Genomic DNA, 27,527 nt, shown 5'->3' with positions numbered 1-27,527 from the left:
ACCAGGTCAGTTTTGCCCCCTGCATGAAAAGCAGCCCAAACGGTCACCCCACCACCTCCAGCTTGGACTCTTGGCACTATACAATCTTCGTTGTGGGCTTCATGCACTTGTCTGCGCACTCGGACCTGGCCATCTTGACGATAGACCAGAAATCTAGACTCGTCACTGAAGGTCACGTGATTCCAGTGTCCTGGCTGCTATTGACGGTGCTCTCTGGCCCACTGCAATCGGCGCTGGCTGTGTTGTCTGGTCAGGCGTGGCTTTCTCAGGGGACGCCTGGCACGATAGCCTGCTTGAACCAGTCATTGGTTGACTAGCCTTCTGGATACAGGCACATTTGTCAGTTGCTGCCACCTAGCCCTAGCCCTAAGCCGATTAGCTGAGTTGGTACAGCCATTGCGGACTAACCGGTGCAGCTGGCGATCATCTCTCCTTGTGGTTCTTCGTGGACGTCCTGGCCTCGGTATTGGAGTAGGGACACTCCTCTGATCATTTCGTTTCAGGATCTTTGACACCTGACCTTGAGTGATGCCATACTGCCGAGCAAGAGCACGCTGTTTTTTTTTTTTTTTTGTTTTTTTTTTTTGTTTTGTATACAAGGTCGAGGCTCGTGAAAGAGCGAAGTGTTTCATGCCAGAATTTCGTAAAGCCACCACTCCATGACAAACAGCATTGTCAAGTTGACGGATAATCTCCATAGGAAGCGGCAATAACTTTTGTAGACGTGCAGCAGTTGTTTCCCACTAATACAGAATGCAACAACCCTTATATACCCGATTGTGAAGCCAATCGTCAAATGTACCTGTCCTTGCATTTTGTCACGCCACCTGTGATATAATCCTGTTATTGACTTCTTGCTGCGAAAGACAATCAGTGACATGGTTCTTTCAACAAAGACATCACCAAAGTGTAAACGAAACTCACCAGATTGATATATTGAGTTCAGAAAGTAAACCCAAGTCAAGAAAAAAAAAATATTCCATATTAAATGCCAAGTCTGTATATATATATATATATATATAATATATATCCCTTTATTATTTTACGTGTCCGTTTGTTTTTTGTGTTTAATGTGCTCGCTCTTACACAAGCCTCGATCTTGTATACAACTAAATAAATAAAATGGTGGAAGTGTTTGTGAAGCCCCTCCCAGACCGCGTGTAGCCACTCCCACGGGCAGACATGATCACCTTAGCAGAATATTATATGGACTCGTTTGGGTCACCTGTGGGAATCCCACGGGCATGGACGTGTGTGACATTTCGACATATTGAGTTAGATGCTGCACCTGCATATTCAGTTTCACAAAATGGTTACTGCCAATTTATCAGTCACAATGATCGTTGGAATGAATGGAGTGTTTAAACAGGATTACCTTTACTTCCGGACAATAATAATAATAATAATAATGATGAATGATGAATGAAGTAAGAACGAAGAAATATCTGTTAGCAATTTCCAGTCTGTGGCGATACGTGAACAAAGCTCTGCCCCTCTCTCCACATTGTTGACTTTTTTTGTGACGACTCGTCAAATGGAAAAGTCCAACTCGAAGTTTCAATATATCTTGGCATTTTCCCGTCTGAGTTATTTGGCTGGTCTATGATACATTGTGCCACGAATTTTGAATATACGTAGTGTGTTCAAAAAGTATCCGACCTTTATTTTTCGTGCGTAAAAAAAAAAAAGCTAGGGAGGCGTTCATTGGTGCACGTATGTAGGCGATCCTAATGCGCACGTGTGAATTTTTTTCCCGTCTGCAGAAGCTGTCATTCGACGGCAGACCGCCGATGAGTGAGGACATGTAAGTGAGCGCCGTCGGATTTTCGTTTTTGACAAAATGATGGAAAAACTTGAACAACGCTACTGCATCAAATTTTGTGTTTTTTGGCCTCGGGGATGTTGGATGCTTCCATTGTGATGACTGCAACTTGGTTTCTGGGTCGTACCCATAAACCCAGGACTCATCGCCAGTGATCACTGTGTTGAGGAAGCTGGGATCGCTGTTCACAGTCTCCAGCATGTCCTGTGCGATCTCCAAACGGAGTTGCTTCTGCTCAATCGTTAGCAGCTTTGGTACGAACTTCGCTGAGATTCTCCTGAAGTCCAAATCCTCCTTCATAATGGAATGAACGGTGTTGAATCTTGCAGATCGTTTCCACTTGGGAATCGCCAGGCTTTACACAAAATTTGATGCAGTAGCGTTCAAGTTTTTCCGTCATTTAGTCAAAAACGAAAATTCGACGGCGCTCACTTACATGTCCTCACTCATCGGCGGTCTGCCGTCGAATGACAGCTTCTGCAGGTGGGAAAAAATTCACGCGTGCGCATTAGGATCGCCTACATATGTGCACCAATCAACGCCTCCCTAGCTTCTTTTTTTTTACGCACGAAAAATAAAGGTCGGATACTTTTTGAACACAGTAGTATCTCGGCTATTTCCCGTGTGTGCGTCCATTTTCTCAATTATTGTTGAAACCGAGTCTGAAACCATCGATTAAAAATGAAATCGGATGGTGAATTGGAGTGGAGATAAAGCCGTGAGAGTCGATGGTGTTTATGTTGCAGGCCTTTGAAAATGCATTTTGTTCTATAAACGGTAACTGGCATCAAATTTTATTCCCGTTTTTTTTTTTTTCTTCAACCGAGTCTAAAACCATGATGGCGACTGAAAAATAAAATGAGATATCGAATTTGAGTTGAAATAAAACGGAGCAATACATCGCTGGCCTAACAAAAGAGGCCTCAAAGTTATGCGAGTCAACAAATTGTGGATATGTTTTTGAAGCCCCTCCCATACCGGGTGTAGCCATTACCCCAGATAGACAGACAAAATCACCGAGGGAGAATATATTTATATAGATATCAGGAACTTAAGATTGTCTGTGAGTAGTCGTATCGAGTCGAGGTACTTGCTTGAGGTTGCAGGCATCTTGCTTGAAACGGTGTGTTGTGTACATTACATGAATACATATACCATCGTACATCTTGATAGACAAATATGTATAACAAAAGCTGGATCATAAGTGGGATTTAAGAACCCCAATGTGGAATAGCCGTTTTTCTACCATCTGCATGCATTTCACCACCCCGTTTATCTTTTGGTACCCAATATATAGTCCAGTTGGACATTCCTTGACCCAAGCATTCCTTCTCTTCCACAGAACTGTTCTTAATATTATGGAGTTGGAAGTTCTCCAGCTGTCAGCTACCCAATTTGGAAGCCCACAAGATTATGTTGCTACTACGGTGGTTTCTGCTCAGAACAATGATCCAGCAACAACCACCCCTGCCACATTACCTGTGAGGCAAGGTGAGTGTCCCATGCTGCTGTGGACTAATGCCTGCATGACAACCTTTGGACGAGCTCTAAAGTTTCATGTGGAGTCACCAATTTGCCTGCTATATAATCGGTCTGTTTGTGATCTCTAATCAAATGAAAGACCAAATACTTCATTGGTGTCCTCAGAAGGAACATAAGACCGATGGAGTTAAGGTTTACCAGATAAGCAAAGAACAACGATAGATTCAATCAGGAGGAACATGGAACAGGATTTGGGTTTCCGTTACTACCCTCAATCCTCTTCCCTCAATCCCATCCAGGTGCAGCCAAGTGAGCCTTAGAAAAAAATATATTTGGAAGAATTCACTTCTCCCTCAGCTTGGACAGAAATAGAGCACACAACAACAGGCATTTTAAGGCCATTTTCCCTGCTATAGTGGGGTTAGCCTTGCGGGCCCCATGACGATCTCCATTTTGCCCTCTTTTCTGCATCTCCCCTTGTTAACCCCATGTTCTTAAGAGAAAGAGAAAAATTAATAGAAAAGAGGAAAATGAACAAAAAGAAAAGAAAAAGCAAGAATTGGAATGAAGAAAGAGAAATGTGAAAAAGGAAATACATTTCTGTTTGAGGAGTTTAAAATTGGGGTTCTATTTGAATCGATTAATCTCGAGTGATTCAGAAACTCCTTTAGTCATTAGTGAAGCACATTTATGATAAAATTGTGGATTTTATGGTAAAAGTACCAAATTTGGCATCGATCATGTTTGATATGTACGAAATGATTTCAGATATAGTGCCAAGCTGAATATTTCTCCTGAAGCCCATAATTTGGAAAAAATCCAATATGGCCACCGCACTTCTTTTCCTTTTTTTTTAAAATTGAATAAATCCAATATATTTGGCAATATACCACATATGTCCATGAATGAAGAATGAAGTGTGTTTTCAGACATGAAGTATCCAATGCCATCGTTATTAGCCTTTGTGGATTTGGTCCAAAATGGGGGCTTATGGATTGGGTCTCTTCTGTCCGTCCATGCATGCGTCCAACCATATTTCGAAGATTTATAGACCAATTTTCTTCATACTTTGCATGAAGACAATACCTGATGGGATGCGTATGTGCATCATTTTTTTTTCGCGTTGGGTGATCAAAGATGGCCGCTGTGTGGCCATTTTAGTTGCACGAAAAACCCGATGTTGAACACATCCTCAACTTTTTCTCGGACATGCATTTACTGATGTTGTTGAAACTTTGGACACATAATTAATGAATGATGGGTTACATATGCACGCTATTTTCTTTCGAGATCAGATCCAAGATGGCCTACTGGTTGCCATTTTGTTAAACGTGTCCCCAGCCTTTTATTAGTCCCTGGCCGGTGTACACCAGAGGGGACTATAGGTTTGCACTCTGTCCCTCCGTCTGTCAGTCCGTCACGCAAAGAACAGTTTTCCTGCCTTTTTTTTCTAAAGTCTTAATGCTAATGATTTCAAACTTGGCACATGGTTTCCTCATAAGTTACAGATCAAGTTCGAACTTCATGACGTTTCGATCATTTTTGACAAAGTTATGGCACTTTGAACTTTGGTAATTTCCCCAACAGTTTTCTGGACGACAGACTGCCGGTAGGGGACATGTATTGCAGCGCAATACTCAGAATGCTTGTTGAACATGCATGGTCCGATTTTGTTCGAACTTGGCACAAGCACAGCGCATGATGGCATATACGTGCGCCTCACTTCATTTTGCGCTCTGATCAAAGAAGGCCGACTGGTAGACTGGCAGCCATTTTAGTTGTAAAAAATCCGATATTGACCACTTCCTCAATCATTTCTCAGACATGCATTTTAGATCTTGTTCACACAAGATCATGCCACACAGAAAATGAATGATGAGTTGCATGTGCACGCCCTTTTTTTTTCGACATCAGATTCAAGATGGCTGACTGGTGGCCTTTAACTCCGTACAGCAAAATTGCTAAAACCACGGTTGCTTTTTTATCTTTTTCTTCATGTTGATCAAAAGAATTCCTCCAGGGGATGACCCCCCCCCCCCACCCCCTTTCCCTCCCTACCCCCTTTCCCTCCCTTTTTTATCTTTTATTGGTAGTGTTTTTTCGAAATTGCATGTCTTTTTTTTTATTTTTATGGCGTAGCCTATAGGGCAAAGCCGTCGAGAACAGTTTGTCCATCCATATGTATATGTTGTATGTATGTCCCCTCAAACGTATACCAATCAGAGCTGAGGATCTGGTCACATGACAGGGTGATGCGATTACGTCTCATTATGGCAGACGTATGATTACGTCTGTCATTATGGATAACGCCCCCCCCCCCCCCCCCCCAGAATTTACATGTTTTAAACGTTTCCCAGTGTGTACCCTGGTCAGAATAGGTACACCGTATCCCTGCGTGTCGTAAGAGACGACTAAGAGGGTTGGCGTCAGGAAGGGCATCCGGCCATAAAAAAAAACATTGCCTCAAAAAGAGAACCATGACAATCACAAGTACATATGGGCAGGGTGCAGCCTGAAGTGGAGATCGGTTTCTGAGGTTTGGGACATGGAATGTGGGGACAATGACAGGGAGATCAGGTGAAGTGGTGGAAGTATTGGTCAGAAGAAGAGTGGACATATGTTGTGTGCAAGAGACGAGATGGAAGGGAAGTGGTGTGAGAATGGTGAAGGGTAGGTAGGGACAGAAATACAAGTTTGTGTGGCAAGGGTGCCCGGAGGGCGTGAATGGTGTTGGTGTCCTGTTTTCTGAGGAGTTTGTAGACAGTGTGGTGAGTGTGACGAGAGTGAGTGATAGGTTGATGATGGTGAAAATGATGATTGGAAAGCTCTTGGTGAATGTCATCTCGGGATATGCTCCGCAGGTTGGTCGAAGCGATGAAGAGAAGGACAAGTTCTGGTGTGCGATAGAGAAGCTGATGGAAAACGTGAAAGATGAGGAAGTTGTTGTGGTGGGAGGAGACCTGAATGGACATGTGGGAAGGAGTATGGATGGTTTTGAGGGAGTTCATGGGGGTTACGGATATGGTGTGAGAAATGGAGAAGGTGAAAGGATTTTGGAGTTTGCTGATGGAGCTGATTTGTTGATTTGTAATACTCAGTTCCAGAAAGAGGACAATAAGCTTGTTACATACACGTCAGGTGGGTCGACGACAACCGTTGACTACCTGATGGTGCGTCGGCGAGATAGGGGGCACCTCCGGGACACAAAGGTGATCCCGGGGGAGGAGGCTGTTTCACAGCACCACTTGGTTGTCTGCGACATAAGGGTGAAAGGTGCGAGAAGAGCTCAGCGGGTGAAGTACCAACCGAGAATGAAGGTGTGGAGGTTGAAAGAGGTGACAGTAAGGGAGGCATTAAAAGAGATGCTGAGTAGGGTAGAGGATGATGTGGTTGAGCTTGAAAGTGGTTGGACGTCAATGAAAGCTAGTCTGTTGGGAGCCGTTGGTGAGGTATGTGGATGGACACAAGGACCACCGAGGCACTCGGAAACATGGTGGTGGGATGTTGAGGTTGGAAAGAGGATTGACGAGAAGAGGAAGAAGTTCAAAGAGTGGCAGAAGGCGAAGGGTACGGGAGCAGAAACAGCAGAGCATGAAAGTTATAAGGCAGCCAGGAAGGCTGCAAAGAAAGAGGTAGCAAAGGTGCAGGAGGCATGTAGGAAAATGTTCGGAGAACGCTTGGATTCGGAAGAGGGTCAGAAAGCAGTATTCAGGATTGCAAAGCACATAGCGAAAGAGAGGTGTGATGTGATGGGGGTGAGTTGCTTGAAGGATGAAGTGGGACAAATCGTTGTCGACCCAGATGGAATTAAAGGAAGATGGAAAAGATATATGGAAATGCTGTTGAATACAGAGAATGAATGGGATGGCAACATAGAGAGTAACCCAGTTTTAGGACCGGCAGAGAAGATAACTGAGAAGGAAGTTGAGGAAGCGATAAAAGCCATGAAGAGTGGAAAAGCGGGAGGGCCGACGGGAGTTGTGGGAGATATGTTGAAGGCAGCAGGAAGTTGGGGTGTGAAGAGAATGACAGAGATCTGTAATCTGGTGGTGAAAGAAGGCCGCATTCCAGTGGATTGGGAACTGAGTACCCTCGTCCCTCTATACAAGGGGAAAGGTGACCCTCTGGAGTGTGGCTCGTACCGAGCGATAAAGTTATTACCTTCGCAAAAGCGGAAGGTTATGTTTTGATCGCTGTGTATTTATTTGTATGTCTGTGTGTGTGTGTGTATGTTATTCGCATAACTCAAAAAGTATTCAACCGATTCGCATGAAATTTGGTGGGATGATAGGTTATTATCCGGGAACCATTTGATTAGATTTTGGAATCGATCGGGTCAAAGGTCAAGGTCAAGGTCATGAAAAGGTCAAAATCGTCTTTTTACCATATTAGGTGTGGCTTTGCTACACAGATCTTGTAGTCTTTTATTTTGGCAACAAAAGTAGCTGCGGCGAAGGTATGCGCTCTACCGAGTGCCCGTTCTAGTTGGAGCATGGAATGAAGGTATTGGAAAGGGTGTTGGAGAGGAGGATAAGGAAGAAAGTGAAGATCGACGAAATGCAGTTTGGATTTATGCCAGGAAGAGGAACGACAGATGCGCTTTTCATTGTGAGGCAGTTGCAGGAGAAGTACATGGATAAGAGGAAGAAGTTGTTTTTTGGGTTTGTTGATCTGGAGAAAGCATTCGATAGGGTTCCACGCAAAGTATTGACATGGGCATTGAGGAAGTTAGGAGTGGAGGAATGGTTGATCAGAGTAGTGATGGCAATGTACAAAGAGCACGCACAGCTGTAAGGACGAAGGACGGGAACAGTGGTGAGTTTGAGGTGAAGGTGGGAGTGCATCAGGGGTCAGTACTAAGTCCACTACTATTTGTAGCTGTGATGGAGGTGCTGGCTCAGACCGTAAAGGAGGGTTTACCGTGGGAGTTGTTGTATGCAGATGATCTGGTGTTGATTGCGGAAAGTATGGATGGACTGAAGGAAAAGATGAACAAGTGGAAGGAATGTATGGAGACAAAAGGTCTGAAGGTGAATATCGGAAAGACAAAGGTGATGGCAAGTGGTAAAGCATGTGGTGAGGTGGAAAGAACTGGGAAGTGGCCGTGTGCCGTGTGCTGTGTGCAGGAAGGGTGTCGGAGTGAACTCCATTCAATGTACAATGTGCTGAGTGGGTTCAACAAAAATGTAGTGGTCTGAGAGGGTCATTAACCAGTGTGGCAGCTACATTCAAATGTAAGGTGTGCACAGAGGGAGCTGGAGATGGAGGAAATGTTGAGTTGGATCTTGGAGACGGCGTGAAGCTGGAAGGTGTGAAAACATTTTGCTACCTCGGAGACATGCTGAATGGAGAAGGTGGATCAGACTCGGCAACGGTTGCTCGAGTGAGATGTGCATGGAAGAAGTTTCGGGAACTGAGTGGCGTGCTGATGAGGAGAGTGTCGCTGAAGCTGAAGGGAAAGGTGTATGCTGCATGTGTGAGAAGTGTTATGATTTATGGGAGCGAGACATGGGTAATGAACGTAGAGCAGCAACGAAGGCTGGAAAGGGTGGAAATGCGAATGGTTCGATGGATGTGTGGAGTATCGTTGAGAGAGAGGAAGACAAATGATGAATTGCGAAAGATGATGGGAATATTGCCTGTGATTGATGCTGTGAAGAGGAACAGGTTGAGATGGTTTGGTCATGTATTGAGGAAGGATGAAAGTGACTGGTTGAGAAGAGTGATGGAAGTTAATGTAGAAGGAAGTAGAGGACGGGGAAGACCGAGAAAGACTTGGCTAAAGATGGTGGAAGAAGAAATGCGGGCAAGGGGGTTAACAAGGAGAGATGCAGAAAATAGGGCAAAATGGAGAAGATTGTCATGGGGACCGCAAGGCTAACCCCCCGCTCTAGCAGAGAACATGGCCTTAAAATGCATGTTGTTGTTGTTGTATTATGGCGGTACGGCGGCTGACTCTCCACACTCCGGCATTTTGATTCCAATTTCGTTCAGGCCGAACAAATCGTCGAGCCTGTCGTATATCACAATCACCATGCTCTGCCTTGACGTTTTTCATTCACTGTGAAGCTCAAACAAACCGATTGTTAAAATGGCCATCAAATATCGAAAGCATCGGTGTTACGGCTCTTCCAACAATACAGTACGTATCGGCCTTAGGTTTCATGCCTCACTTTCGTGCCAACCTGCATATCCACTAACTTCTCAAGTGATTATGGTCCCCAGAGGGAGGTGATAAGTGTTTAGTCTTGGTGTTTATGGTGTCCAGGTTATTGAAGATTACGCAAGTTGCCTGTGCCCACATGGTGTTCTAAATGGGGTAGGCATGGAGATGGCAAAAATACAAATGGAATCTTGCGTCATCGAGGCGGCAATCGTGGAGCAACAGTTCACATTTATTGCCGCATCTGATGCAATTTAAACGCTCTAATGGCGGCGAGGTCCTCCATTTGAAACTGTTTCTTCGATACATGTAGCTTTTTGATGCCTAGGGTCCGTAATACAAATTGGTGTCAAAGCCAGACCAATTGCAAATTAATAACAGGATATTTTTTTTTTCTATTAGCTCAACTGGACCAAAGTTTAGGGGAGCTTATGCGACGGCACGCAGTCAGTCCTTCTGCCCGTAAACACTTGAAACTTCTTTTACGAAACCGCTGATGGGATTGCGACCAAATTTGGCACAATTTTTTTTTGTTGTGTTGCGACTAAAGTTTGTTCACGGCACTAAAAAAAAATCGGGGTCAAAGTGCATCCATGTTTGACCCCCTCCCACTCCCCCCAAAATAGAAATTTGCTGTTTTCCTCCGAAACTACAAACTATTTTGATGAAACCTGGGCACAACCTTCATCACCCGTGATTTACGAAAGATTGTTCATGGCATGAAGAAAATCGAAGTTTAAAGGGGTCTATGGGGAGTCAAAGTGGGTCAAGGTTTTAACCTCCCCTCCCCCCCAAATAAAGGGGAGGGGGATTGAATGAAATGAATGACTGAATGATCGTTGTAAGGCAATTTTTTGCCCGCTCGAGCAGGGGTTAGCCTTGCGGGCCCCATGACAATCATGGTTCCCTGTTTGAGGCAATGATTTTATGGCCGCATGCCCTTCCTGACGCCGACCCTTAGTCACCTCTTGCAATGTGCAGGGATACGGTGTACCTATTCTAAATCGGGGTACACACCGGTATCATTCATCCCAACTGGTACTCAATTTTCCCACCTCGGAAGGATGACAGGCTGAGTCAACCCACCTGGCATTAATTCAGCGATTGACCGGGATTTGAACTCGGGATCCTCAGATCCCAAGCATGCGCCCTAACCGCTAAGCCAACACCAGGCTAAGCCCTAACCATGGTTACCCCCCAAAATAGGTATTTGCTCTTTTCTCTGAAGACATTCACAATTTCAATGAAACTTCACCGCAACCTTCATTACCCATGATGTACCAATATTTGTTCAAGGCATTAGAAAAATTGGAGTCTGAGGAGGTATGCAGGATGGGAGGGGGGACGGTAGGGGTTCCCCTCCCCCCCCCCAAGATAGGTTTCTTGTTTGTTTATAGTCGTACTAGCAGAAGTACCCGGCATTGCCGGGAGGGGGAGGGGAGGGGGGGGGGGGGGGGGAACGGGGGGGGGGGGGGAGCGAGCCCCTTGGCAAAGCGAGCGATTTGTTTTTTGTTTTTTTGTTTTTTTTTTCATAGCGATTTTTTTGTCATAGCGTCATAGCGATTTTTTTTTCATAGGGTCATAGCGATTTTTTTGTTCATAGTGTCATCACGTGATCGCTCTGAGCGAATCAGCGCCCACCTGCTCTGATTCCGTTGATTCCGTGTGCTGAAATGCGCTGAGGTAAATATGAATAAAAAATATGGATCGTCAAATATTTTGAGTTCGGCCATGTTCGTCCCACGCTCAATGGCCATGTCCATGTCAAATATCAAGCACGTAAGCCTCTCCGTTTAGGAGTCTATCGGTAACATCACACACACACACACACACACACACACACACACACACACACACACACACACACACACACACACACACACACACACACACACACACACACACACACACACACACACACAAACTGTGTTTTATATATATAGATGATTATGTTAGCATGATTCTACATGCTGCCCTGTCTTCTAGAAACAATTTAAATTGGTTTAAAATACCTTTAATCAGTGTAGTGCACTGTTTATGCTACCAGATGAGCGCCAGGGGTATTGCCCTTGGGTTTCCTGTTGTGATAATGCACATGACGTATTGTCCTTGCCTTTTCCTTTTCACCGTTTTATGATCGGGATCACGTTGATCGTGCTTGCCGATTTGTGGCCGATCTACCTTGCTGTCCATGCGTCAGGGCCGAATTGTAAGTAACCATCTTGATGTTGACTATCTTGCATCCATTTCTGCTCGTTTTAGGTATAAATCCAGTTGGTAACGTTTTAGCTAGCCTGATCACCATTTCCTTTTGGTTTACTTTTCTTTCTGATATGTTCCCGGTGCATACAAATTGTTACCTTGTCTGTTTTTGGAACCAATTTGATCTTCTGCCACTGCAAACTACACTCTAGAACATTTGTTTGCCATTTCCTGCATTTATTTTCTCCACTTTCTTTTTATCCATTTCTTCAGATTATGATCAGAGCAGGCCATCCCCCATGCATGGGAAACCGGGTGAGTCCAGCCATATGCAGATTGCATTTGTGATGCTTATTGTGGCCACATGCAGCGGTACTCGTGTTTTAAAAAAAAAAATACAAGTCAGGAGACGACGATGGTTCACGAGCGAGCAGTATTCAATGACAAAGGACGGACTATAACCGAAACAGGCCTGGAAATGTCAAAACGAAGGTTACTGACCTTGAAATGAGATAGAAAATAATGTATAATCAGTTATGAGGTTAGTTAGCTACACAATACCGAAAATTCGGTGAAAAATGAAATGGAGAAAAAAAAAAAAGAGAAAAAATCGAGCTCTGTGGGGCTAGACACATGACATTGGCCTAACCAAATATCGAAACCCCTGTCAGATTCCACCAACTCCCTCGGAGAAGATGTAGCTTGAAATTGATTACCCCCTAAAAAGACATCTTTTTCGGGCGCGGCTCCGCCCACAATGGGCGCAATACGCCCACTCGGCAGGACACAACTAGATCATATCAACCTCCCACCCAAGTTTCATCATGATCGGATGATATCAGGTAGTTATGCTGCAGATAGACAGACAGACAGACAGACAGACACACACAGACAGACGCACACACATGACGAATATAGTGGTCACTTGATAACTCGTGAACCAATATACAGGGTGTTCGAAAAACACCTGGACCAGTGTTCTCCATTCAATTCCATTTACCTGTATGTGGCAAGGAAAGTAGATGTCTGGTTGAAATTTGGGTGAGTTGTCAAAAAACTTCCAGCAGGTTATGAGAAGATCCTCTACACCTTTAAGATATGCGATCTCATCTGTCGAATCTGTGCAGGCCAGCACAAGTCTATGGCAAATGCAGTAAATGCTGATCATCCGTGGATTTGTTGATCTTTTCAATCGTGCAGCAACACCTGTTTTTTCCCCGTCATGACACTGGCTCCATCACTGACAAATGATGCCAGGCATCGGCTTTCTAGGGCCAAATCCTGGAGAGTTTGCGTGACGACTACATGGAGGGATTCTGCAGCCGGGCTTGTGAATTGGTCCAAAACATCTCTCACAACTAGGAACTTCGTTTGGACAGTGGCATCTCGAGATACGTTTTTGACAAAGAGCAGGAGTTGTTCTTTAATTGCAATGTCCGTGACTTCATCAGCTAGCAATCCGAACGAAGGAGACTTCTGAACCGAATCCAGAACGTCTAGTTGAATGGTCTGTCCAATGAATGAATGATCGTTTTAAGGCCATTTTTCCCGCTAGAGTGGGGGTTAGCCGTGCGGGCCCCATGACAGTCATGGTTCCCTGGTTGAGGCAATGTGTTTATGACCGGATGCCCTTCCTGACGCCAACCCTTGGTCACGCTCTTACGATGCGCAGGGACATGGTGTACCTATTCTAAACCGGGGTACACCGGGATGTCCAATGGCAAGAAATATTTCTTGCACTGACCTGGCGAAACGGTGTGCAAAGTATTTCATATCCTTGAGACCAGCTGTCTGTCGAAGTTCCAGAAGCGATGGCAGCTTTCTGTTACTGACCTCTTCTTTCGCCATCCAGTAAGCACTAAGAAATGCATTAAGCAGGACTTAGTCTTTTATCCGATCTTTCTTCTCTTTCTCCATGTGGAAGAAACTCGCACGTTGATTCAATTCTGCAGATATAGCATTCTGGTGTTGCTGCGAGTTGTTATGGAGGTCTAGTTGGCTATGTTTATATCTGACAGAAGCTTCCAATTTCCACTTCTTTTGATGATTGTGCCTGTTCTTAGCATCATGCTTCTGACAGAGCAAACAGAACATCCCCCGTCCCTCCACGTACAAAAGCCACCATGACTGGGTCTTCTCACAAAATGTTACTTTATTCAAGAGCCAATTATGCTGAAATCGATCTGGTAACTTAGACAGCCTTGTCTGTTCTGTGCTGGACACCACAGCTGTTCTCTTGGATGCATCTATGATGAGAATGGATGTTCGCGCGATCACTTGAAGTTGGTGTGAATGCATTTGGTGGTGTTCTGTGTTCAGTTTCATTTTCCAGCTGATCATGGATGATCTCAGCAGTTTCTGTGGAAAGAAATAATAAATTGTTTTAAAAGTACACACAGAATTGTGTTATTGTTATAACCATGTGAATGGTTATGGTCAAGTCAAGTCAACCATGTGAATTGAATAATTATCAGTTCAGAATTCACAGACCACCCCCCCTCTCCCCACCCAAACAAAACCCATCCCATCCATTGGACTGATATTTATTCTTAGCATTGTGGATACTAAGTAATGATACAATAAAAACCACCGTTTAGAGGCCATTTTCCCCTGCAAAGTGGGGGTTGGCCTTTTTCGGGGACCGTGGTTGTTGTTGTTTTTTTTGGTCCCCTTTTGATACAATGAAATTAGGAAATGAAATAATAGGAAGTAACAAAATTTGTGCAACCCATCCATTGGACAACAAATAATAGTCAACGATATATTACTAATGGAAAATGAACTCGTATAGTAACTGACCAACTTCGGATCAAAAGGCTTACCTCCAAGTTCTACTTCATCAACGTTTGTTGTTGTTGTTGTTGTTGCTGTTGTGGGCATGTCGTCGTCATGCACATCAGTTTCGTTGTCATTTGTCCCTTGACTTTCATTGTGAAGTCTTTTACTTTTGGTGAAGGCTTCTGCCAAGCTGATTTGTCTAACTCGTTTCATAACACGTTTGTTTTGTTGTAACGAATATGAGTCACCAGTACACAGACCATGTGCGTTTGGAGTGAGTGAACCGTGACCTAATTGTATCACGCTCACTGATTGGCTACATTTCCAGTATCCGCCAACCAATAGAATCATAATGAAATGGAACAGGAAATCGTTCCTATTAGAAAGTGATCAGATTTCGACAATGATCTTTTTTTTACAGATCTGGTTCGTAGAAAGTATAATGTGAATGAGGATTTAGTTTCAGTGGAGAGGGAAGTAACAACAAGCATTGTACGAATGTATAGTTACCCAAAAATCGGTTTTGTTTTTTGCTAATTTATCCAAAACAGCTGGCGGTACTGTCTCCAACAGGTGTACGACTGTACGTATACCGCCGGCCGCCGGCCTTTATGGAGAACAATGTGGACAACTTTGGTTGTTAAATATTTAGAACCACAAATGACACGACACCCTTTGGTTTATATGATACAGAAACTCATAAATATTTTTGCACACCAGCAAAACACCAACGTGAGCTCCGTTTGTCCGCATGACATCAAGACGGTGCACGAGTTCTTGCCATGTTCGGCTCAGCATGTTGGCTTCCACCAGTACACATGCAGCTGTGATCCGAGAACGAAGATCCTTCAGGTTTACCACCTTGGTGTTGTAGGCAACATCTATGACAAACCCCACAGAAAAAAAAAAAAATCATAGGGGAGTTGCACTACATGGCCAAACGTATATGGACACCGAACCTCACACCCGTATGTGTTCATCGGACATCTCATTCCAAAACCATGGGCATTAATATGAAGCTGGTCCCCAACCCCATTGCTACTATAACAGCCTCCACTCTTCTGAGAAGGCTTTCCATTAGATGTTGGAACATTGTTGTGGGGATTTGCTTCCATGCACCCATAAGAGCATTAGTGAGGTCGGACACTGATGTTAGGTGATTAGGCCTGGCTTGCAGTCGGGGTTCCAATTCATCCCAAAGGTGTTAGATGGGGTTGAGGTTAGGGCTCTCTGCAGGACAGTCAAGTTCTTGCACATCAATCTCGACAAACTATTTCTGTATGGACTTTGCTTTGTGCACGGGCATTGTCATGCTGAAACAGGAAAGGGCCTTCCCCAAAATGATGCCACAAAGTTGGAAGCACACAATCGTGTAGACTGTAGAATTTCATTGTATGCTATGGCATGAATATTTCACTTCACTGGAACGAAGGGGCCTAGCCTGAACCATGAAAAACAGCCCCAGACCATTATTCCTCCTCCACAAACTTTAGAGTTGTCACTGTGTATTCGGACAGGAAGTGTTCTCCTGGCATCCGCCAAACCCAGATTTGTCCAACGGACTCCCAGATGATGAAGCGTGATTCATCACTCCAGAGAACACGTTTCCATTGCTCCAGAGTCCAATGGCGGCGAGCTTTACACCACTCCAGCCGACGCTTGACATTGCTCATGGTGATCTTAGGCTTGTGGGTGGCTGCTCAGCCATGGAAACCCATTTAATGAAGCTCCCGACGAGCAGTTGTTCTGACGTTTCTTCCAGAGGCAGTCTGGAACTCGGTAGTGAGTGTTGCAACCGAGGGCAGACACTATTTTAAGCGCTACACGCTTCAGCACTCGGCGGTCTCGTTCTGTGAGCTTGTGTGGCCCATTACATCGCGGCTGTTGTTGCTCCTAGACGTTTCCACTTCACAATAACAGCACTTACAGTTGACCGGGGCAGCTCTAGCAGGGCAGAAATTTGACGAACTAACTTGTTGGAAAGGTGGCATCATATGACGGTGCCACATTGACAGTCACTGAGCTCTTCAGTGCAGCCCATTCTACTGCCAATGTTTGTCTATGGAGATTGCATGGCTGTGCGCTTGATTATTTATTTATATATATATATATATATACTACCAGCCAAACGTTTTAGAACACCAATATTTCCAGTTTTTATTGAAATTTATGCAGTTTAACGTCTCAATGTACTCTGAAATTAAGCATAGAACAAATAAACAATTGAAGATAAAAAAGAAATCATAGTATCATTTTGTTTAACAAAATTTAATTAAAAATTTTGACTCTGCAAAGTAGCCACCTTTTGCAGATATAACCGCCGAACACACTCGTGGCATTCTTTCTACAATGGAAATCAAATATTGTTTGGGAAGTTCTTCACAACACTATTGCAGAAGTTCTCACAAATGTGTTGCACTTACTTGTAGGTTGCTTTGCTTTCACCCTTCTGTCCAGTTCATCCCAAACCAGCTCGATTGGGTTTAAGTCTGGACACTGTGCTGGCCATTCCATGATTTGAAGCCTACCGTCTTGTTCTTTTTCTCAAAGGTAGTTTTGACATATCCTGGAGGTGTGTTTAGGGTCATTATCTTGCTGTGGGATGAACCCCTGACCAACTAGGCGTATACCAGAGGGTATTGCATGGCGCTGCAAAATGCTGTGGTAGCCCTTTTGGTTCAGGGTGCCAGTCACTCTGCAAGTTGCTGACTCTGGATCCAGCAAAAGAGCCCCAGACCATCACGCTTCCTCCATGTTTGACAGTTGGTGTCACATGGAGGAACCATCCTTTCGCCTACTCGACGGCGTACAAAAACCCTGCGTGATGAACCAAAGATTTCAAATTTTGATTCATCGGTCCACAAGACCTTCTTCCAGTCTTCAGTCGTCCAATGGCGGTGCTTCATGGCCCAGTCAAGCCTCTTTTTCTTATTTTGCTATCTAAGCAATGGCTTTCTTACTGCCACTCGACCTGTCAAACCTGCAGCTCAGTCTTCTCTTCACAGTTGAAACTGAGACTTGCTTACTTCGACCAGTGTTAAGCTGTGCTTGAAGCTGTTGTCCTGTGAGTTGCCTATCACGCAAGCTGTTGATTCAGAAACTTGTCTTCTGATTCTGTTGTGGCTTTGGGTCTGCCAGACCTCTTCCTGTCAGTTTCCTCCAGTTTCCAAGTGCCTTTTGATGGTGTAGGAAACTGTACTCACTGACACCTTGGCTTTCCTTGCAAATTCTCTAAAGGAAAGACTGACACTTTTAAGGGTTATTATGGTCTGTCTGTCTTCCTGCTTACCTTTGCACCATTTCAGGTTATTCACTGGATTTTAATTGCTTAAATTTCAATAAAAACTGGAAAATTGGAGGTGTTCTAAAACTTTTGACCGGTAATGTGTGTATGTGTATGTATATATATATATATATATATACTTGTTATATATATACTGTTGTGTGTATATTGTTAGACACGACTTTGATGTTATGGTGGGCCGAGCGAAATGGCCGCCGTGTCCGCACAAGTTACCCGATTATACTCGAACGTTGCCGAGTCGCGCTACGCTAAATCAATGAAGGAAAAGGACACAACGGCTGGGATTAAAATGACACGACACCAGGGATACGGTTCTCAAGACCTCCGGAGGAGGTTATATTAGGGCGGAAGGTCAGATTACAACGACAAGAGGGACAGCATAGAAAGGCAGGCACTTGGACACACTCTTATATTAGCCCCGACAGACGACAGATAAACGGGACAAAACTGACTCACACGGGGATTGATGGCAAGGAGGGGCAGGTCTTCGATGGCTCAAGGTGCACCTTGGCTCAGGGGCAAAATCGACCCGGTCCAGTCCAAAGATGCGGGAGGTCTCACTCAGCGCTCGGAGGTGGTGACTTGTCTTCTCAAGCTGGGGGCGCATCTGACGTCACGTCCGGTAAGTGGCCGCGTATATCCGGCGGGGAGTGACACGCCCTCGGCTCGTTAGCTCCGCCCCAGATGGAATCGGCCCGTTGCTTCTCATTGGGTGCGTGCGGGGGGGTTACCGGCTCCGCCCTTGACGAGGGGCTGACAGGGAGCCCCTTCGTGGTAACCCCGTCGGAGCGCATGGTCAATGGCGGCTAACCGAGCCGGTGTGAGGACGCACACTCCCCCGCGCCGCGCCGCCCCCATTCTCCTCTGTTGTAGTTGTAGTTGTTGTTTCATGGGGAAGATGGGAGGAGGTAAGGGGAGGTCCTAAACTCACTACTGGTGCCATACGATCACATTCTGGTGCAACGAAGAGTCAGAATTAATGGAAACGAGTCCTTAACTGACATAGACTAAGAATAACTAGCAAGATGTCCTATAGTTGTCTACGTGAGATGCGGTGAACCTGGGCACGACATTTAATGGGGGAAAAAGGGGAAGGTCGGTTCTACAGAGTGTTATTTACAGGCAATGGGACTGGGGGATTGGGGATAGTTGGGGAGTATTGGGGAAATAGGGGAGTATTTACAAGCGGATATTGAGGCCAAGTCCCATATCCGCAACAATATATATATATATATATATATATATATATATATATATATATATATATATATATATATATATATATATATATATACAGACTTGGCATTTAATATGGAATTTTTTTTTGTGGGGGTGAACTTACTTTTCAAGATGTCTTAGAACCAAAAGTCCATTGGAATTACGTTGAAATTATTCTAGATTTCAGCCGAGCGATAAACGTTTCCCAGTGTATACCCTGGATTAGAATAGGTACACCATATCCCTGCGTGTCGTAAAAGACGACTAAGAGGTTTGGCGTCAGGAAGGGCATCCGGCCATAAAAACATTGCCTCAAAAAGAGAACCATGACAATTACAACCACATATGGGCAGGGTACAGCCCGAAGTGGAGATCGGTTTCTGAGGTTTGGGACATGGAATGTAGGGACAATGACGGAGATCAGGAGAAGTGGTGGAAGTATTGGTCAGAAGAAGAGTGGACATGTGTTGTGTGCAAGAGACGAGATGGAAGGGAAGTGGTGTGAGAATGGTGAAGGGTAGGCAGGGACAGAAATACAAGTGTATATGGCAAGGGTGCCTGGAGGGTGTGAATGGTGTTGGTGTCCTGTTTTCTGAGGAGTTTGTAGACAGTGTGGTGAGTGTGACGAGTGAGTGATAGGTTGATGATGGTGAAAATGATTGGAAAGCTCTTGGTGAACGTCATATGCTCCGCAGGTTGGTCGAAGCGATGAAGAGAAGGCCAGGTTCTGGTTTGCGATAGAGAAGCTGATGGAAAACGTGAAAGATGAGGAAGTTGTTATGGTAGGAGGAGACCTAAATGGACATGTGGGAAGGAGTATGGATGGTTTTGACGGAGTTCATGGGGGTTACGGATATGGAGTGAGAAATGGAGAAGGTGAAAGGATTTTGGAGTTTGCTGATGGAGCTGATTTGTTGATTTGTAATACTCAGTTCCAGAAAGAGGATAAAAAGCTTGTTACATACACGTCAGGTGGGTCGACGACAACCGTTGATTACCTGATGGTGCGTAGGCGAGATCGGGGGCACCTCCGGGACACAAAGGTGATCCCGGGGGAGGAGGCTGTTTCACAGCACCACTTGGTTGTCTGTGACATAAGGGTGAAAGGTGAGGAGAGCTCGGCGGGTGAAGTACCAACCGAGAATGAAGGTGTGGAGGTTGAAAGACGTGACAGTAAGGGAGGCATTAAAAGAGAGGCTGAGTAGGGTCGAGGATGATGTGGTTGAGCTTGAAAGTGGTTGGATGTCAATGAAAGCTAGTCTGTTGGGAGACGTTGGTGAGGTATGTGGATGGACAAAAGGACCACCGAGGCACTCGGAAACATGGTGGTGGGATGATGAAGTTGGAAAGAGGATTGACGAGAAGAGGAAGAAGTTCAAGGAGTGGCAGAAGGCGAAGGGTACGGGAGCAGAAACAGCAGAGAATGAAAGTTCTAAGGCAGCCAGGAAGGCTGCAAAGAAAGAGGTAGCAAAGGCGCAGGAGGCATGTAGAAAGATGTTCGGAGAACGCTTGGATTCGGAAGAGGGTCAGAAAGCAGTATTCGGGATTGCAAAGCAGATAGCGAAAGAGAGGTGTGATGTGATGGGGGTGAGTTGCTTGAAGGATGAAGTGGGACAAATCGTTGTCGACCCAGATGGAATTAGAGGAAGATGGAAAAGATATATGGAAATGCTGTTGAATACAGCGAATGAATGGGATGGCAACATAGAGAGTAACCCAGTTTTAGGACCGGCAGAGAAGATAACTGAGAAGGAAGTTGAGGAAGCGATAAAAGCAATGAAGGGTAGAAAAGCGGGAGGGCCGACGGGAGTTGTGGGAGATATGTTGAAGGCAGCAGGAAGTTGGGGTGTGAAGAGAATGACAGATCTGTAATCTGGTGGTGAAAGAAGGCCGCATTCCAGTGGATTGGGAACTGAGTACCCTCGTCCCTCTATACAAGGGGAAAGGTGACCCTCTGGAGTGTGGCTCGTACCGAGCGATAAAGTTATTGGAGCATGGAATGAAGGTATTGGAAAGGGTGTTGGAGAGGAGGATAAGGAAGAAAGTGAAGATCGACGAAATGCAGTTTGGATTTATGCCAGGAAGAGGAACGACAGACGCGCTTTTTATTGAGGCAGTTGCAGGAGAAGTACATGGAGAAGAGGAAGAAGTTGTTTCTTGGGTTTGTTGATCTGGAGAAAGCATTCGATAGGGTTCCACGCAAAGTATTGACATGGGCATTGAGGAAGTTAGGAGTGGAGGAATGGTTGATCAGAGTAGCGATGGCAATGTACAAAAGAGCGTGCACAGCTGTAAGGACGAAGGACGGGAACAGTGGTGAGTTTGAGGTGAAGGTGGGAGTGCATCAGGGGTCGGTACTAAGTCCACAATTATTTGTAGCTGTGATGGAGGTGCTGGCTCAGAACGTGAAGGAGGGTTTACCATGGGAGTTGTTGTATGCAGATGATCTGGTGTTGATTGCGGAAAGTATGGATGGACTGAATCAAAAGATGAACAAGTGGAAGGAATGTATGGAGACAAAAGGTCTGAAGGTGAATATCGGAAAGGCGAAGGTGATGGGAAGTGGTAAAGCATGTGGTGAGGTGGAAAGAACTGGGAAGTGGCCCTGTGCTGTGTGTAGGAAGGGTGTCGGAGTGAACTCCATTCAATGTACAATGTGCGCCGAGTTGGTTCATCAAAAATGTAGTGGTCTGAGAGGGTCATTAATGAGTGTGGCAGCTACATTCAAATGTAAGGTGTGCATAGAGGGAGCTGCAGATGGAGGAAATGTTGAGTTGGATCTTGGAGACGGCGTGAAGCTGGAAGGTGTGAAAACATTTTGCTACCTCGGAGACATGCTGAATGGAGAAGGTGGATCAGACCAACGGTTGCTAGAGTGAGATGTGCATGGAAGAAGTTTCGGGAACTGAGTGGCATGCTGATGAGGGGAGTGTCGTTGAAGCTGAAGGGAAAGGTGTATGCTGCATGTGTGAAGTGTTATGATTTATGGGAGCGAGACATGGGTAATGAACGGAGAGCAGCAACAAAGGTTGGAAAGGGTGGAAATGCGAATGGTTCGACGGATGTGCGGAGTATCGTTGAGAGAGGGGAAGACAAATGATGAATTGCGAAAGATGATCGGAATAGAGCCTGTAATTGATGCTGTGAAGAGGAACAGGTTGAGATGGTTTGGTCATGTGTTGAGGAAGGATGAAAGTGACTGCTTGAGAAGAGTGATTGAAATTAATGTAGAAGGAAGTAGAGGACGGGGAAGACCGAGGAAGACTTGGCTAAAGATGGTGGAAGAAGAAATGCGGGCAAGGGGGTTAACAAGGAGAGATGCAGAAAATAGGGCAAAATGGAGAAGATTGTCATGGGCACCGCAAGGCTAACCCCCGCTCTCGTAGGGAAAATGGCCTTTAAAATGCATGTTGTGTTGTCCCTTGACATATCACGTGCCTTCGATACGGTCTGGCACACCGCTCTGCTCACCAAACCCTCTTCCCATGGTATCCATGGAAATCTCCACGCATGGCTGGTGGACTTCTTCTCTAGTCGTAGTCAACGTGTGGCCCTGAATGGGTTTCTCTCATCTCCTCCTTCCTGTTCAGGCTGGAGTTCCCAAAGGCAGTGTTCTGGGCCCTGTGCTTTTTCTGGTCTTCATCAATGATCTCTCCGACTCTCTTGAAAATCCTCTATCTCTTTGCTGATGACTCCACTCTCTGCCGCTCCATTCCTCATCCCTCAGATCGGCAGTCTGCAGCGTCCTCACTCTCTGCAGACCTGGACAAAATCAGACTGGTCAAACAAGTGGAATGTGTCTTTCAATCCTGACAAATCTCACACTCTCACTTTGTCTCTCCGAAAAGACTGACTGGACAACCCTCCCATCCACTTTCTGAATAATCCTCTCCAAGAAGTTCTGTCACTCAAGCTTTTGGGTCTCACTATCTGCCATGATCTTTCCTGGGAAAACCACATTTCAAATCTGGCCTCCAAAGCCATCTCCGACTGGGCATCCTCCGTCGTGCGAAGTCCTTCTTTGGCACACATGAGCTCCTTACCACATACAAGGCTTTCATCCGCAGCTCTATGGAATACTGCTCTCCCCTCTGGGCTGGTGCTCCTGCCTCACACCTAGCTCGTCGTCACGCTGTTGAAACCAAAGCATTCAGAATCATTGGAATCTCCTGCGATGAAGCTAACTCTGAGGGCCTTTCACTTACTCACTGCAGGCAGGTTGGTGGTCTTTCCGTCTTCTTCCGACTCCTCTCCGGCCTTGCTCCCCCAGCTCTCTCTGGGCTCTGTCCCCCAATTATTCCGACAGGTCGCACAAGATCTGCCTGCAACCCTCTTCTGGTTAAACTGCCAAAATCAAGACTCTCTGCTCACCTTCACTCCTTCAGTCCTCTTTTCTTCCACCTCTGGAACAAACTCCCTCACTCTCTTCAATCCCACTCCTCCCTCCAGGTCTTTAAAACAGCTGTTCACCCTCATCTCTTATCTTCCCCCATCCAAAACCTTGATCTTTTCTACCCCCGCTAATTTCAGCCGAGATCCACTTTTTTGAAATACCAACTTCTTTCCTGGAAGTCCTTGCAGTGTCCTTGTTTTATACTTCTCCCACCCACCCACCCCCCTTCCCACGCCTCCTCCCCTCAAGCCCTCTCCCTCCCACAGATCTCCCAATGTCCCTGCTCTCAAATGTTTTGTGTGCTTCCCCTTCTCTCCCCACATTGTCTACCGCTCCCCTTATTATATACTTTGTGTGTCTGATTTGTTTGTGTGATAAATGTTAGCTCTTTCACGAGCTTCGATTCTGTATCCCCAAAAAAAAAAAAACTGATTGGATTATGGCATCAAGAGGTCAGAGGTTGTCGGGTAAAAATGTGATAGCTTGTGAACAGCTGAAGGGATTTCAATTAAAACTTGGTACAGGTATGTATAATGATGTAAAGATCAACTGCTTCGATTTTGGGGGCAAAGGTCAAAGTCTGTAATCGGTCTATAACTTGAGAACGGCTGAAGTGATCCAATTCAAACTTGGTACATATATGTATAATGATGTAAAGATTAGCTGGTTGGATTTTGGGGTCCTGAGATCAATAGTCAAAGGTCAGAGGCCATGTCAGGGAAAAATGTGATAACTTGAAAACAGCTTAATGGATTTAAATCAAACTTGGTAAAGTATTATAATGATTGAAAGTGGGCGGAGGCATATCGGTCGATGTCGTGACGTCGAAGAGTCATTCTCGTTTTATCTATAAACTATTCTGTTGTATCTTTTGCACTGCCTGCTGATCTCATGCAATACCTCTTCCTTTAGGGTTGTCATCTGGCTCTCTTTCAAATGCCTCTCCTGCAAGGATGGCGGTTAGTAGTTCCACAAGCAATGCTTTTCGTGGTGGAACTCCAAGCCAAGCACCACGCGTTGTCCCAATATCCTGCCTCAACCCATATCAGAACAAGTGGGTGTCTCTCTTCTTTCCCTTTGTTAAAGTGATGTTGGGGTTGGTTGGGAGATCTATTTCTTTGGATGTGGGTGGCGCTGCATTTGAATTGGCAGCATCTTTTGTCCATGCCCTGTTCTAAAGGTATTGAATGTTGACGAAGGTGAACTGGCTCACAGGTTGACCATTCCAAGCAGGACAGGCAAATGCCCCTACCCCCCCTGCATTTTACCCCTTCTCCTAACCTGAGCCCCTCACAGAACAGCATTTTACCCCTTCTAACCTGAGCCCCTCACAGATCAGCATTTGTTAGCCAAGGTGTTTTGTCTTTGTGGTTTTTTTTTGGTTTTTTAAAATACATTTCCTCCTCTAACGATCGGATTGTGAAATGGTGATTCCGTGTGTCGCTTAGTTTCCAGACGTTTGAATTGAATATCTTTTGTGCCACCGAGTTTGGTCTTATTTGAACACAGTCTGTGATAGGCTAGTCAAGTACCTTCCCTACAATGCAGCAACCATACCCAGACATATTCAGGTCATTTGTCTGTTGCTTCGCTTTTTTTTTTGAAATATTTTTCTTTGAGGAATGGGGAAGCAGATTTGTGACCCCCTTGCATCCGATTGAGGGTTAAGTAACTTATTGACTGAAATTGATTTATGCAGTTAAGCGAGAGCAATAAACATGATCATGGGTCATTATGGGATGACACAAGGTGTATGCGAGGCACAATGAGGAAGGATTGAAAAGGAGGATGTGTTTTGTACAGACTTGAAGAAGTGATTCCAGAGGTAAGAAAATGTTGGGGAGATTTGTAAGGCTTGGACTTTGAGGCTGACACACTGGGTAATGGTAAAGGATGAGAAGCAATTTCAAAGGCAGGTTTGTCTGTTGAGATGGATGATAAAACTCAGGGCCTCAACCTCCATCACAACCAAGAGCTTTTATGCAGGCCACAAAAAGCGAGCTCTCCACCCTTTTTTTATTTGTAAAAATTTTTTATTTTTTAAATTTTTTTGAAATTATTATTAAAAATTTTTTTTATTTTTACCATGTGCACCTTCAACTAAAGTCTTGATATTAATTATGATTACAACATGCTGGATGGTGCAAACATTCCATGGGCCTTTACTTTGTTGTCCAATTCTGCATAGGTGGACTATCCGTGCTCGTGTTACCAACAAAACAAGCATCAAGACATGGAGCAACCCTCGGGGAGAAGGCCGTCTCTTCTCTATTGACCTCACTGACGAGGGGGTAAGCTGAGTGAAGGAAATGGATGACATGGTGTTCTCATTGTCAGAAAGAAAGATGTTGTGAGCCAGCTGAGGAATATGTCATCTTGGATTTGAACTAACACCCCCCCCTGTCCTTGCGCAATTATTTTGGCCCTCTTCTTTAACCCCATCTGTGCCGCTGAGCAAAATAGCCAAGCTCAAATCGGGTTTACTCCATCTTCTCCACCCTCCCGCAGGGTGAAATCCGGGCGACGGCCTTTACCGATCAATGTGACAAATTCCACAGTCTTATCGAGTTGAATAAGGTGTGTCTGTCCTTGTTACATGTTGCACATACCCCCATTACTCTTTTGCATCCTCCCTCACTCTGACTCCACAACCCTTCCCCCACGACACCCACCATCTCCTCCACCCCACCCTCACCCTTTTCTTTCCAATCGATTTTCTCTACTCAATCCTCAGGTTTACTTCATCTCCAGAGCAACTCTCAAAGCTGCCAATAAACAGTTCACATCTTTGAAGAATGACTATGAGATGACCTTCAATTCGGACACTACGGTGGTTCCATGCGAGGGGCCAGAAGCTGCTGGCCTTCCTGGTGTTTCCTATGCTTTCACTCCAATTTCTGACCTTGCTGCAAAGAACAAAGACACTTTGATTGGTGCGGGTGCATGTTCTGGCAGATTTTTCCTCATTTCCAGTTTGCTTTTGTTAAACTTGTGCTCTTTCTACCTCTTGTCATGTCTCAAAGCGTTTTTCTTTTTATTCCGTGCCCACAGATGTGTTGGGAGTTTGCAGCTCTGTTGAAGAACCTTCCAAAGTCATGATTAAATCATCAAACCGTGAAACCACAAAGAGAGAGGTTCAGCTGGTCGACCAATCAAATGCATCGGTCAAACTCACAATCTGGGGCGAAGATGTAAGTATTGAATCAAGTGGGTGACTATTCTATTTTCAGCCAAGAGTACCCATTTCATATAAATGACCCAAAATGGATATTTTGCCCTCCTCTCCCCTACTTCCCCCCTCACCTTTTATGGTTATTATTTTTCCACCCCACCATTTCTTCAATCTCATATTGTGGGTTGGGTAAACCTGCCTTGCCATCACCACTCTAAAATTGCTACTCTTTTGTCAATGCTGAAAATCGTTTCAAAGACTATTTGAAGCGCGGATTCGCTAGCAACGGCAGGTTAAGTATCCGTTAAGCCAAACTGAATCGTAAATACACGTGCAGCGCATGCACAAAAGGCCTCGTTTAGCATTCATACGTCCTGTATTGATAGAATATCTTGTGTACAACACACACAACAACATGCATTTTAAGGCCATTTTCCCTGCTAGAGCGGGGGTTAGCCTTGCGGTCCCCATGACGATCTTCTCCATTTTGCCTTATTTTCTGCATCTCTCCTTGTTGACCCCCTTGCCTGCATTTCTTCATCCACCATCTTTAGCCAAGTCTTTCTCGGTCTTCCCCGTCCTCGACTTCCTTCTGCATTCATTTCCATCACTCTTCTCAACCAGTCACTTTCATCCTTCCTCAACACATGACCAAACCATCTCAACCTGTTCCTCTTCACAGCATCAATCACAGGCTCTATTCCCATCATCTTTCGCAATTCATCATTTGTCTTCCTCTCTCTCAACGATACTCCACACATCCACCGAACCATTCGCATTTCCACCCTTTCCAGCCTTCGTTGCAGCTCTATGTTCATTACCTTCGCAAAAGCGGAAGGTTATGTTTTGATCGCTGTGTATTTATTTGTATGTCTGTGTGTGTGTATGTTAATCGCATAACTCAAAAAGTATTCAACCGAATTGCATGAAATTTGGTGGGATGATTGGTTATTATACGGGACACATTTGATTAGATTTTGGGAAACAGATTTG

The 27,527-nt window shown here is 45.0% G+C and overlaps 1 protein-coding gene across 2 annotated transcripts in view; it reads left to right on the top strand.

Moving 5' to 3' along the window:
- Window positions 1-27,527, top strand: part of RPA1 (replication protein A1) — a 71,237-nt gene that overhangs the window by 6,186 nt on the left and 37,524 nt on the right. Inside the window, exons 2-8 of one of the 2 annotated variants that reach the window (XM_078769368.1) lie at window positions 3,165-3,317; window positions 11,943-11,984; window positions 24,275-24,416; window positions 25,551-25,653; window positions 25,871-25,939; window positions 26,097-26,295; window positions 26,414-26,553. In XM_078769368.1, the coding sequence (XP_078625494.1) occupies window positions 11,969-11,984; window positions 24,275-24,416; window positions 25,551-25,653; window positions 25,871-25,939; window positions 26,097-26,295; window positions 26,414-26,553 (669 nt within the window). In that variant the 5' untranslated portion in view covers window positions 3,165-3,317; window positions 11,943-11,968. Of the gene's footprint in view, window positions 1-3,164; window positions 3,318-11,489; window positions 11,677-11,942; window positions 11,985-24,274; window positions 24,417-25,550; window positions 25,654-25,870; window positions 25,940-26,096; window positions 26,296-26,413; window positions 26,554-27,527 lie in introns of those variants that run through there. The other variant, XM_068111295.2, reaches the window with a different exon arrangement.

This window comes from Myxine glutinosa, unplaced genomic scaffold, assembly GCF_964187855.1.
Source record: "Myxine glutinosa unplaced genomic scaffold, kmMyxGlut1.1 SCAFFOLD_2275, whole genome shotgun sequence".
Classification (NCBI taxonomy): domain Eukaryota; kingdom Metazoa; phylum Chordata; class Myxini; order Myxiniformes; family Myxinidae; genus Myxine; species Myxine glutinosa.
Note: the sequence above shows the minus strand (reverse complement) of the source record. Positions and strands in the feature narration are given on the sequence as shown.